Raw genomic sequence first — 13292 nt, forward strand, 5'->3', positions numbered from 1 at the left:
GGTGTATGTACAAGGCATAGAATTATGCACTCAATTAATTCATTAAGAATGTTACAACACCTTTATAACGATTAAGCACTTTACACTTGGAACAGAGTGGTTTTTCAAAAACCCGTGAAATACTATTTACCTTATTACACTTAATTTTCGCGACGTCAAAATTTCGCGGTTTTAGGACGGCTATATTTCGCGACGCTTTATTGGTCTGGCTTGACTATAACATTTTAATTATTTTTTTACGGGATTTTGAAAATCACTCTCATCAATTGATAGGTAGTTTTTGATATACCATCATCAACTTTGTATCTGCACCACCATCATCAAATAATCATCTTCACTTCCATTTGTCATCATCAGGAAACCATCATCATCACTTCCATTCGTCATCATCATAAACATGAAACCATCATCATCACTTCCATTCGTCATCATCATAAACATGAAACCATAATCATCATTTCCATTTGTCAACATTATCACCATAAAACCAACATCTCCACTTCCATTTGTAATCAGGAAACCGTCATCATCACTTTCATTCTTCATCATCATGACACCATCATTATCACTTCATTCGTCATTAACATGAAACCATCATCTTCACTTCCATTCGATATCATCATGAAACCATCATCACTTCATTCGTCATCATCATGAAACCATCATCATCACTTCCATTCGTCATCATCATGAAACCATCATCATCACTTCATTCGTCATCATTTACTTCCATTCGTCATCATCATGAAACCATCATCAATACTGCACCAATACTGTCATATCACCTTTTAAATTTTAAATGTGTAATTCATTATATGCAAATTATATGTAACTTGGTATTCGCATCATATTTTGCACTCGTGAGGCAAAAAAAAACTCGTATTTAATTCCTAGACATAACCCTGATGTCATCTTAACGCACATATATTTTCCAATAATCTCCCACTTTGACGTCATTCGTATCGTCATCACACATCATGGTGGACGGCGGTAATATTGCCCAGCGGTGATTTGCCATGTAAAGCGCGTCGTCATAGAGACGGTCGTCGGTAATCTTGGACGAGTGCCCCCACATGTTTCCCATGCCCCACTCTGTGCAGTTAGTTCCTGGAAAGAAAGCAATGTTATCCACGCCGTGTTAGTTCCTGGAAAGCAATGTTATCCACGCCGTGGTCAATAGGTGTCTTAAACTAAGAAATCACGTGACCATTTGAGAGCCAAATTCAAGACAAACCTATTCTGACAGAAATATTGTCTGGCTGGTTCGTAAGCGCTGAGTTAGTTGCTTTTTATTAGTGTTATTCCGCTGCTAAAAGCCTGAGCGCAAGTCGCTTATTGTAGTGAAATTTTAACTGCACGCGGTCTACGCAAAAAAAAGTCTATAGTTTTACTCTTTTGTCGGGAAAGCATGCAGTTGGACCTTATACCCATTGTCCACATAGCCGGTATTGCGGCGTGAATTAAACAAATCAGGACAATTATTTGTTTCCACAGCAGGCAAACGGATGCCGCTCACCTAGCACAGAAGAGTCTTCTTGCCCTCTCGTAAACGAGGCACAGGCCTCTGGTCTGGCGTCCGTCTGACCGTTGAAGTAATGAAGCACGGGATATCCCTTGGCATCGGCACTGCTGTAGACATTGAGCTTTCGCTTGCTCTGCTTGGAGCACTGGAAACGAATTTGCGTCAGGTGCAGCGCCCGTAGAAGTGCGAGGAGGATCTGGGGCGAGATGGCGAAATTTTGCGGGTAGGACATTACACTGTTGATGTAGCTGTCTACTGTAGTGCCCATTATCAGGGAGGGAGGTTGAGTCGTATTTGTCACCTCTATATTGGATACAATAAGCCAGCCACCTGTGGGAACAATTTATAAAGTTATAAAGGGAACGGGGAAACGATGAGATTTGGATGATTTTCATGAAAAAGAGCAAAGGCGTGGGAAATCACAGAATTGGTCTCTTGTCCCTGCGTATTTCCAAAACAATCAAAGAAGTCAAGGTAACCTCTAAAATATCACTAACGATTAAGCAACTTCTAAAACTAAACGTTTATGCACAGCATACGTGACTCCAAATTTCTCTAAATAAAATGACAATAAAAATTGTCGAGGTCTTAACAAAGGGGTGAAGATGATATGTGATTTCAAAGAGAATTTAAGAGATTAAACTGCCCAAGTAAAATGTTTGAAACACCCATCCTGGATTAAGGTGTCACAAAAGGTCATCGAAGCGGAAGGTCCACGAGCGTGCTACAAGCTAAACTAAGCAAACCATCAATTATAGACAAAATCTAAATTATTCTTAAAAGATAAACAAAATTTCAGGACTTCCTTTGTCAAGATAAAAAAAAATGAAATACCAAACGACATTTAGCTCTAACATAAACAATTTTTCGACCCGTTCTGTAACATTAGTATAGGTGATCACACGGCTTTGAGAACAATTTGAAAAATTGGCACGTCGGCTCGTGCAATTTCAGCTTTTGAAAAACTCACGAGTGGAAATTATCATACCTTTTATAATATACATGGCAAAAGTTTATAGAAACAGACATTCCTTGTGTCTCAAATGCGCCATGTATATTATGAAACAAGTTATATTAGACTCTTGGATGGGTGCTCATCCACGAGAATAATACAAAAGTGAAATAATTTAGTGGTTTTATCAATGGAAAGCTTGCTATTTTACTGGAACGGAAATGGGATGTTAAGTCACAAGTCTCGTGCTTAGTATGTTGCGTCACAAGTCACGTGCTTACCATGTTGCGTCACAAGTGCTTACCGCCATCAGTTGTCATGTCACAGTATGTCTTGTACGCCTCCCACGTGACGTTGGGTTGTATCCAATAGTAACCGTCAGTCACGTGATCCATGCCGATGATTGCCTTGCAAGACAAGGCCGGGTGGTCACGTGACCAGCCGTTTTGAGCTGAAAACGAATGTATTGGTGTGAGAATGAAAGACAAGTAGCAAGCCAAGTAGAGGCCCCAGCACTCAACCGTCTTCACAAATGTTCGCGAAATTATTTTGAAACCTTGATTTATCGGATATCCTCGGAAAAAAATATCGTTACTGTAAAGTGCATCGTCATGTAAGTTGTTATGTCACCAGAGATTCGTTATGTCGTTATTTCACATATATGCACCACTTACTGTGCTCGCAGTTTCTTCCGGTGAATCCAGGCAAGCATGTGCAGACGTAGTAGGTGTCATTTGATATTGGAACATTAACTGCCTCACACCATCCATGTGAGGAGCATGGATTTAGTACACAGGGATCCTGATAAACGGAATGAAATGTATATTGAGGGAAAGTTAATTTATTATCCCGGGGGGGAGGGGCTTGAGGATACAGTGGGGGAGGGGAGGTCTAAAGGGGGGCGTCGAAAGTGTGTGGATTTTAAAAAGGGAGGGCACTGATTTCTTTGGGTGTTGTCTCTTCTTAATAATATGACCAAGCGTCAAATCAGGCTTCTTAGTTTAGCGAGTTTCGGTTTGGGGGCAGTTATTTGGCATGCACAATCCAGGATACGTATAAAGACACGTTTTATCTATGCAAATTCAAACCTGATTCATGGTTTCCACTATATAATATTTATAAAGAGCTTATATTCCATATTCAAAATTTTAACAAAAGGTTTTAATGCTACAAGAGCTCATTCTTTATTATCCGTTCACTCGCTCATATCTGATTTGCTGTCTTCCTCTCTCTCTCTTACTTTTCTTTCTCGTGCTGCACTTTTCTCGCAAGGAGAAGAACGAAAAGCCTTTTTGCTTCTTCTGGGTCATATATAGCATAAACTTTTTCAGGTTGACAACCTGGATTTAGTCGAATCTTAGAGAAATTGAGTGCCTTCACTTTTTCTGAATTTATTATGTTTTCAGCGAATTCTTTCCCTTCACTTTCTGACCAGCTTGCAGCGAATCTCTTGTTCGCGTTCTTTTGAGATTGTTGTTGCAGTTTCTTCCTTTGCTCCTTCTTACTTCGGTTTTCGGGAGGGGGGAGGCAGCGAAAATATGGGAGAAGCGTAAGGAGGGGGGGCATGGAAAAATGTTGTTCCACCTGTGGGGGGGGGGCAACTATTTTAACCTCTTACTTTTATCGAAATCCTCATCCCCCCCTCCCTCTCGGGTGTCTTGCTTAAAGTACCTTCTGGTAATACTCGGTGTGTCGGTCTTGCTTAAAATACCTTCTGGTAATACTCGGTGTGTCGGTCTTGCTTAAAGTACCTTCTGGTAATACTTGGTGTGTGTGTCTTGCTTAAAGTACCTTCTGGCAATACTCGGTGTGTGTGTCTTGCTTAAAGTACCTTCTGGTAATAATCAGCAGTTTTGTCTTGCTTAAAGTAGCTCTCCTTTCCTTGTTTTGTCTGGTAATTCAGCTCACAGACCTGCTGGTCGCTGTCGTCATGGTAATAGTTGTATGAGCGACACGTCTGATTGCGCGCGCATAGCATTCCGCATTCGAGGACGCCGCTGACCAGGCATGTGCTCATCACGTGGTTTGTTAGTGTATATCCTGTAATACCGTATAACCAATGAACGAGAAGTAATAGTATCACGTGATTTGTCAATCTATCATCGCATGCGTTTTGTTGTTCTCTATTTCCTATAGACTTAGATCATGTTTTGTCTTACTTGGGATGCAGGAAATAATTCACTTAAGATAAAAAGAACACATGTTGGAACATTATTTTATATATTGCAAAAACCCGTTTTTATTCATAAGATTGATGGCCTTACATTAGGGCAATAATAAAACAAGTGTTTAAAAGCAATTTTTGTCATTATCACGGCCATTTATTTGCTTAATGACCGTTCCTATATATTGGCTTCCTACCTTGAAAAGAGGTGAAGACATTCTGAATAGACGTCGCGTAGCAAAATCCTATTACCATGGCAACGGTAATAACAGCACGTGGTAGCATCTTAATACCTAGCTCCTAAAAAGTTAATGGTCAATAAGGGCAATAATAAAATATTTACTATGGGAAAGGTCATAATAAAATATTTACTAGAGCTGTTCAGATAACAAATACATAATGTGTGCAACTAAATTTTACAATATATATTTTATGTTGCTTGATGCTACAGTTCATTCCCGACAACTCAACGCTCTAAGGGAGGTCGAAATTTTTTCGAGTTATTGGGAATTCAAGTTATCAAAAATTGCTAGTGCTATCTGATGTCTCGCCAAATGTGTTGGCCAAGACTGCACATTATAACAAAACAAGTTCAAAAGAGAGATGTGTAGATTTGTTAGCATTTGTTCTATAGGACGTTATAATAAATAGGAGAAATCATCAAATTTGGCGGAGGCTTCGAGTTATCGTATTGTTCAAGGTTGTGTTGTACTCCATGTGACTTAACAAGGGTTTCGAATTCACATTTTTAAGATTCATCTTTAGTCGTTAATTACAATAATCGCATCTAGCAGCATTATGGCGTAATAAGGGAAGCGGCCCGTTCTTCTAGCAATCTACTCACGAATTTGAAGACATTGATGCTGACTATGTTGACTATCGGCATCATTTGACCCCAGGCGTGTTTGTGTATGCGTATTAGTTGCGATTGTTTCGAGAATCGTTTCTCAACTAAAACTAAAGAGAGAATCTTGCTTTTAACTTTTAGTAATATAAAAACAGACTGATGGAAAGTTATCGGTCCGACGTAACGCCAGAAACACCTACCTTAGCGTTATTATTAAGAACTTTAAAGAACTGCACCAGCCTCTCTTTTGTTTTTGCATTTCTTACAACTTTAAAACATGATCATTGCATTTGAAGTCACGTGATGATCAATAGTATATGCCCACAAGTTCAACGGTTCGGCGATCAAAATAATAGTTTTTTTTTAATAGATTATTTAGGCCAGTTGATGGTTACAAGGAGACACTTATCACAAGGTTCCTATTTAAAAAAATAGATAACAACAGGTATCCCAAGCTCACAGTGTGTAATCACGCTACGTTGTGACTTAGTTTGTATTAAACATATGGAGTTAGAATGAGCCTATCATTATACTATGAAATAATGTTTTAAGAATCACAATAATATTTGATTTTTGTGTCCTCAATGTAGTCTGGTTGAAATTCTAAACTATTTGGACGAGTAGGCTCAGTTTCCTACCATACAATCAGAGAAGAACCGTAGCCTACTCCGACTGCCTGACCGCCCTGAAAGTTGAACTAATTCGCTTCCAGCTCGCTCGGAATTCCTCGGTTGGGGATAGCGACAGTACACCCGTATCCCATAATACAAACTAAGTCACAACTGGCGTGATCACACACCGATAGCTTTTGGATACCTTTGCGAGCACCAGGCCCCTGGGGTGGCAGAGCTTTCACAGTAATTTATTCCCTTGGGGGGGGGGTTGACTCTCCATAAAAGTAGACGGGGGTGGTCGTCACATCTTGGAGGGTATAAAATTTCGACCAACTACCATCCCTTAGGGGTTGTTAAAGGATTTCGTTTTCTTCCGATTCTACTATCTCGTAGGGTTAAAAATTCCTTCGACCACACCCAATTTGCTATCTCTTAGGGGTAACAATTTCTGTTGATCACGCCCAAAATGTTAACCTTCCCTTAGGGTTAAAATCGATTTTGCCGACGATCACCCGTTTCTGTATTTATCGAATTCCCCCCCCCCCCCCCCCCAGAATTTATAATTATTTATTTGCTCCATAGACCAAAAATCATACTTATAGAAAAAAGGTTTGATGGACATTCTGTATTTGGTTCCATTAATTAAAACCCATAGGAAAGACTAGAAGTACAAGAAAACAAAGCAGTTTAAATGTCTCTCCTTTAGTTAGTATGAAAGTGCTTGAGTTGCTAATGCAGTTTTATCCTTGTGAAATCTAACAAAGTGTCTTTGCCCGTTTGCATCATCTACACTCAACCAGAAGCCTACCCCCGCGTAGTGAGAACGCTACCGTACCGCTACCTCCGACATGATTAGGTCCTCAGCTAGCGTAAGTCAGTCAGTTATCGGTTTCACTTGGTAACGGGGTGATTGCAACAAAATAAGCGTTTAAAATAAATTGAACAGCTGAAAAGAAATCCATTGTTCCCATCGGCATCTCCCGGATAAAAGGAGCCATTAGTGTAATGACGTACTGTCCGGGGGCCTCGACGAACTGACGCGATTTGATATTTACAATTTGTTGTCACACATCCAAGGCACTGCGATTTGATTCTATTAACATGTCTATATAAAAATAAAGTAATCAGTTCAGAAAATTTTCTACTACTCTTGAAGGAACGAGGAGACTGATCGAAATGTTTTGAAAAGAAAATATTATTAAGTAATAACGCACAGCCTCATCCCCAGTCTTCCAGGTTAAATTTATTTTTTGTTACGTTTTTTTATGGGTTTATTCAGCTGTGAGCAGAGTTCCTTTTTCTAATCGAGTAATGCGATAGCATTACTCGAAGAAAAGTAAATATTCATTTTCGGCAGTGCTGGAAAACTCTTAGATTTCCTTTAAAATCAGGAATGATGAAAACAAGACAGCAGATCAGAAATACTTGGAAAAATTTGAAAAACGTTAAATATTACAGTAAAAATAAATCAGGGGAAAACGAAACAACAATAAAAATGTCAACATAGGGAAAGAAGGAAGAAGCAGATAAAAGTATATTTTAATGAGGTATAAAAAATAATTCTAGAAAAAAATCGTCCAAGTCATGACTTTATAAACAAATAAACCGTATCCTTGATCTAAAATCTGTTCAAATAGAAGAAAATCCCCGCCATTATAGATTGACGTCTCCTAGCTTTGCATTTTCTTTTTCTACAAGCTCTGTCTTACTTTCATTACCTCCTCCAACAGCTCAAAATATACTACATCATGTCAAAAGTCAAACTTACCTGCAACATTATTTCATTTTTTGTGATTGTTATTGTCTGGCCTTTTTTTAGCGGTACTCTCAGAACGTAGTTCGTCTACCTCACCTTTCCCTTAGTGTATACTTTCTTCCCTCTTGGTGTATCCTTTTTTCCGTTAGTGTATCATTTTTACCCTAGTGTATCCTCTTTTTCCTTAGTGTATCGTTTCTTCCCTTAGTGTAACCTTTTTTTCCCTTACCTTTCCCTTCGTGTATCCTTTCTTCTCCTTCGTTGCTCGTGACAGAAATGGCTGTTTTCCTTGAGTACCGGAACTTCTAAGCCTTTCTTGTGTTAATAGACTACTGTAGCTCTCTGTTTATGCAGCAATGTGTCTATTTGCTTTTGGAAAGACCTAATATCATCCATTAGGCGGATATATCGGATAGTCTGGTATTTTGAAGCACACATTCTAAGAGAAACCAAAAGCGTTAAGAAAAAGAGCATTAAGAGAATTCAAACAAATTACTATCCGTTGTGTTCTTTCGTTGAAAACAGTATTACTGGTACTGTGGGCAGCTGCTTGTATATATCATGTTCACACTTGAATTTCAAGAAACCTTTTCTTAATTTCTCCATTTTTCAAAGTATATCTTGATCGTTAACTAATTAAATTTGTGTCAATATCTGTTCTATTCTTATCAGAAATTCAATTTTGGTCTAAATTAAAATTTTCGACAGAGGCATTACTAAAGACATCAAGATCCAGACACCCAGGCAATTGTTTAGATAAATGTATGAGTTTCATGATACATATAATATGTTATGGAGTGGATCTGAAAAGATTATTTATTATGCAATTAAAAGAGTTTTAACCAATCAAATAAATAAGACGGCATTCCCTGCAACCATAAATTTATTCCTATTTATTACAATAAAGCATTTCTAGTTTTTAATCCATGGCTATAAGTAAACTAATTTCCGTGTGTCTTATATTCATGCACATTTGATGATAACTCGTCAATTCGTGTAGACTGGTTTCAAGAGGTCGGTGAAAAAGATTGTAGTAATATCATTTGGATACACTGAACAAAGTCAGTCTTCCTGTAAAACTTCACCTAAAATTCCTTCTCACCCAATATTTGGGACCCAGCCTGCTACCTATTTACACCCAAACTTGTCGCACCTAGGAATATAAGTGGTAAATGAAAATTGACGGTCAAATGATCATCTAGAAGGAGTGCCTTTTCACTGTAGTTGTTACCAGGGTAACCGCCAAGTACACCCACGTGACCCATTGCAAAGTCCCTGACAGTGCCAGCTACCCAAGAGCACCTTGATATAACGGGCACTCCAGAAGAACACCTTGATATAACGGGCACTCCCGAAGAACATCTTGATATAACATGCACTTCTGCTAAGGTTGTCCTTCAGTAACGCTTGTTATAGCAAGGTATTCTTCAGGAGCGCCCTATATAGTAAGGCGGTCTTCTGGATAGAGTTGATAACAAGCGGCAACTGTTGAAGTCAGTTATATCAAGGCCACGCCAGCCGCGTCTTACGGCGCATTCCTAACCCCTACTGCCACAAGCTTTGGATCAACATCACTGTGCCCATTTTCCCCAAATGCTACCCCAGATTCTGTGGGACATGCATGGCGATAGTAGTTATTGCTTGTATCCCCTTTCCAGTTACCGCATTCTTTATAAGAGGTGTGGAATTTACTGATCATGACCCCAGTGATGAACGTCTCGTTGCATAGCAGGAGCTCGTACTCTAGGGAGGACGCTGGGCTGATCTTTTTCCACAATTCGTTCACTTTCGATGAATGTCCATAGCAGTCCGCGAACATCTTCCCTTTACCCTCAGTTTGTCTAAAATAGGCGTGTTTCGGTGGGTTCGTGGACAGATTTGTGAATAAAACTTCGTTGAACTGCAACAGTGGAAATAGCATTTATTTATTAGGAGATTATAATTTTCTTTTTTTGTGAGCAGAGAAGCTCAGAGAAAGAAGCTAACGTTAATTGTGGTGGAAACCATTATGGCTTGGTGGCTGTGCTGGTGATAATAGGAGGGAAGGGTTGGGAAGGGATGCCTCTACCTTGATGTAATGGCGATGAAAATAACAGGGGAGGGGCGGGAAGTCAGGCCTTCGCCACGATATAATGGCGATGAAAATAACAGGGGAGGGGAGGGGCGAGAAGCGATGCCTTTACCGCGACATTGTGGTGGTAGTGATAAGAGGGGAGTGAAAAGGCATGTCTGTTACCTTTTATGTTATGAGGGGAGGGAAGGGATGCCTTTACCGTGATATTATGATGGTGAAAAATACAGGGGAGGGGAGGGAAGGGATGCCTTTACCGTGATGTTATTGCAGTCAGTGCGATATCCATTATTGGGGAACCTAAGGCTTTCATTGTAAGTGACTTCCGTTCTTGGGTCCACCTGGCCGTCGCTAGCGTAGCACATGGTCCACCCTCCCCCTTCGCTTGTCATGTCGCAGTAAGCCTTGAATGCTACGCCTTCATAGGCCGGTTTGATGATGTAATGGCCGTCGGTTTCGTTAGGCCTCGCCAACTTGAGAGTCTGGCAATCTGACGAAATGAAAAACTGTAAGTTAAATCAAGTCGAACTTCCAAGGAAGTCATTATGTTATATATATTTTTCGTTTGATTGGTGTATGGAGGGTTCTGCCCGCGACACAAAAAAATGGCCTGTCCGACGGCAAGTCTTTCTAAACTAGCCTGATGCACTCTCCTTGTGGACGGCAAGTCTTTCTAAACTAGCCTGAAGCACTCGCCTTGTCTTGTGGACGGCAAGTCTTTCTAAACTAACCTGATGCACTCGCCTTGTCTTGTGGACGGCAAGTCTTTCTAACCTAGCCTGAAGCACTCGCCTTGTGGACGACAAGTCTTTCTAAACTAGCCTAATGCACTCGCCTTGTGGACGGCAAGTCTTTCTAACCTAGCCTGAAGCACTCGCCTTGTGGACGACAAGTCTTTCTAACCTAGCCTGAAGCACTCGCCTTGTGGACGACAAGTCTTTCTAAACTAGCCTAATGCACTCGCCTTGTGGACGGCAAGTCTTTCTAACCTAGCCTGAAGCACTCGCCTTGTGGACGACAAGTCTTTCTAAACTAGCCTGAAGCACTCGCCTTGTGGACGACAAGTCTTTCTAAACTAGCCTAATGCACTCGCCTTGTGGACGACAAGTCTTTCTAAACTAGCCTGATGCACTCGCCTTGTGGACGACAAGTCTTTCTAAACTAGCCTGATGCACTCGCCTTGTGGACGACAAGTCTTTCTAAACTAGCCTGAAGCACTCGCCTTGTGGACGACAAGTCTTTCTAAACTAGCCTGATGCACTTGGCTTGTGGACGACAAGTCTTTCTAACCTAGCCTGATGCACTCGCCTTGTGGACGGCAAGTCTTTCTAAACTAACCTGATGCACTCGCCTTGTGGACGACAAGTCTTTCTAAACTAGCCTGAAGCACTCGCCTTGTGGACGACAAGTCTTTCTAAACTAGCCTGATGCACTTGGCTTGTGGACGACAAGTCTTTCTAAACTAGCCTGAAGCACTCGCCTTGTGGACGACAAGTCTTTCTAAACTAGCCTGAAGCACTCGCCTTGTGGACGACAAGTCTTTCTAAACTAACCTGATGCACTCGCCTTGTGGACGACAAGTCTTTCTAAACTAGCCTGATGCACTACCCTTGTGGACGGCAAGTCTTTCTAAACTAGCCAGATGCACTCACCTTGTGGACGGCAAGTATTTCTAAACTAGCCAGATGCACTCGCCTTGTGGACGACAAGTCTTTCTAAACTAGCCTGATGCACTTGAATTGTGGACGACAAGTCTTTCTAAACTAGCCTGATGCACTCGCCTTGTCTTGTAGACGGCAAGTCTTTCTAAACTAGCCTAATGCACTCGCCTTGTGGACGACAAGTCTTTCTAAACTAGCCTGAAGCACTCGCCTTGTGGACGACAAGTCTTTCTAAACTAACCTGATGCACTCGCCTTGTGGACGACAAGTCTTTCTAAACTAGCCTGATGCACTACCCTTGTGGACGGCAAGTCTTTCTAAACTAGCCAGATGCACTCACCTTGTGGACGGCAAGTATTTCTAAACTAGCCAGATGCACTCGCCTTGTGGACGACAAGTCTTTCTAAACTAGCCTGATGCACTTGAATTGTGGACGACAAGTCTTTCTAAACTAGCCTGATGCACTCGCCTTGTCTTGTAGACGGCAAGTCTTTCTAAACTAGCCTAATGCACTCGCCTTGTGGACGACAAGTCTTTCTAAACTAGCCTGAAGCACTCGCCTTGTCTTGTGGACGGCAAGTCTTCCTAAACTAGCCTGAAGCACTCGCCTTGTCTTGTGGACGACAAGTCTTTCTAAACTAGCCTGAAGCACTCGCCTTGTGGACGACAAGTCTTTCTAACCTAGCCTGAAGCACTCGCCTTGTGGACGACAAGTCTTTCTAAACTAGCCTCATGCACTCGCCTTGTGGATGGCAAGTCTTTCTAAACTAGCCTGATGCACTACCCTTGTGGACGGCAAGTCTTTCTAACCTAGCCTGAAGCACTCGCCTTGTGGACGACAAGTCTTTCTAAACTAGCCTCATGCACTCGCCTTGTGGATGGCAAGTCTTTCTAAACTAGCCTGATGCACTACCCTTGTGGACGGCAAGTCTTTCTAAACTAACCTGATGCACTTGGCTTGTGGACGGCAAGTCTTTCTAAACTAGCCTGATGCACTTGAATTGTGGACGACAAGTCTTTCTAAACTAGCCTGATGCACTCGCCTTGTCTTGTAGACGGCAAGTCTTTCTAAACTAGCCTAATGCACTCGCCTTGTGGACGGCAAGTCTTCCTAAACTAGCCTGAAGCACTCGCCTTGTCTTGTGGACGACAAGTCTTTCTAAACTAACCTGAAGCACTCGCCTTGTGGACGGCAAGTCTTTCTAACCTAGCCTGAAGCACTCGCCTTGTGGACGACAAGTCTTTCTAAACTAGCCTCATGCACTCGCCTTGTGGATGGCAAGTCTTTCTAAACTAGCCTGATGCACTACCCTTGTGGACGGCAAGTCTTTCTAAACTAACCTGATGCACTTGGCTTGTGGACGGCAAGTCTTTCTAAACTAGCCTGATGCACTTGGCTTGTGGACGACAAGTCTTTCTAAACTAGCCTGATGCACTACCCTTGTGGACGACAAGTCTTTCTAAACTAACCTAATGCACTTGGCTTGTGGACGGCAAGTCTTTCTAATCTAGCCTGATGCACTCGCCTTGTGGACGACAAGTCTTTCTAAACTAGCCTGATGCACTACCCTTGTGGACGACAAGTCTTTCTAAACTAACCTAATGCACTTGGCTTGTGGACGGCAAGTCTTTCTAAACTAACCTAATGCACTCGCCTTGTGGACGACAAGTCTTTCTAAACTAGCCTGATGCACTACCCTTGTGG

The 13292-nt window shown here is 41.5% G+C and overlaps 2 protein-coding genes across 5 annotated transcripts in view; both read right to left on the bottom strand.

Annotated features, from left to right (window-relative positions):
• Positions 1 to 42: 42 nt before the first annotated feature.
• LOC5508075 lies at positions 43 to 8605 on the bottom strand. Of its 4 annotated transcripts, XM_032376853.2 has the most exons (8): positions 5686 to 6609; positions 5483 to 5595; positions 4836 to 4938; positions 4306 to 4514; positions 3149 to 3275; positions 2779 to 2925; positions 1517 to 1852; positions 43 to 1107 (listed from the first exon to the last, which is right to left on the bottom strand). In XM_032376853.2, the coding sequence occupies exons 2-8, from the start codon at positions 5525 to 5527 to the stop codon at positions 914 to 916; spliced, it is 1161 nt and encodes a 386-aa protein (XP_032232744.2). In that variant the 5' UTR covers positions 5528 to 5595; positions 5686 to 6609; the 3' UTR covers positions 43 to 913. The 4 variants fall into 4 exon arrangements, with proteins under 4 accessions (XP_032232744.2, XP_032232745.2, XP_032232746.2 ...); XM_032376854.2 differs by lacking the exons at positions 5483 to 5595; positions 5686 to 6609 and adding an exon at positions 8085 to 8605; XM_032376855.2 differs by lacking the exon at positions 5483 to 5595 and having other exon boundaries at positions 5686 to 6358.
• Positions 8606 to 8720: 115 nt separating this feature from the next.
• Positions 8721 to 13292, bottom strand: part of LOC116615303 (neurogenic locus notch homolog protein 4) — a gene marked incomplete in the record, with an annotated part of 17033 nt that continues 12461 nt past the window's right edge. Inside the window, 2 exon segments of the mRNA XM_048727531.1 lie at positions 8721 to 9755; positions 10184 to 10416. Of these exon segments, the coding sequence (XP_048583488.1) occupies positions 9381 to 9755; positions 10184 to 10416 (608 nt within the window).

The sequence above is a fragment of the Nematostella vectensis genome, chromosome 5, assembly GCF_932526225.1.
Source record: "Nematostella vectensis chromosome 5, jaNemVect1.1, whole genome shotgun sequence".
Taxonomy (NCBI): domain Eukaryota; kingdom Metazoa; phylum Cnidaria; class Anthozoa; order Actiniaria; family Edwardsiidae; genus Nematostella; species Nematostella vectensis.

What these genes read in the sequence shown, in the direction of transcription:
- LOC5508075 (XM_032376853.2), bottom strand. Translation starts at nt 5,527, where the DNA reads ATGATGCCGATAGTCAACATAGTCAGCATCAATGTCTTCAAATTC. An exon ending in GCATCAATGTCTTCAAATTC is followed by an intron (nt 4,939 to 5,482) that starts GTGAGTAGATTG and finishes TTAACTTTTTAG; the next exon opens with GAGCTAGGTATTAAGATGCT. An exon ending in AGAAGACTCTTCTGTGCTAG is followed by an intron (nt 1,108 to 1,516) that starts GTGAGCGGCATC and finishes CTTTCTTTCCAG; the next exon opens with GAACTAACTGCACAGAGTGG.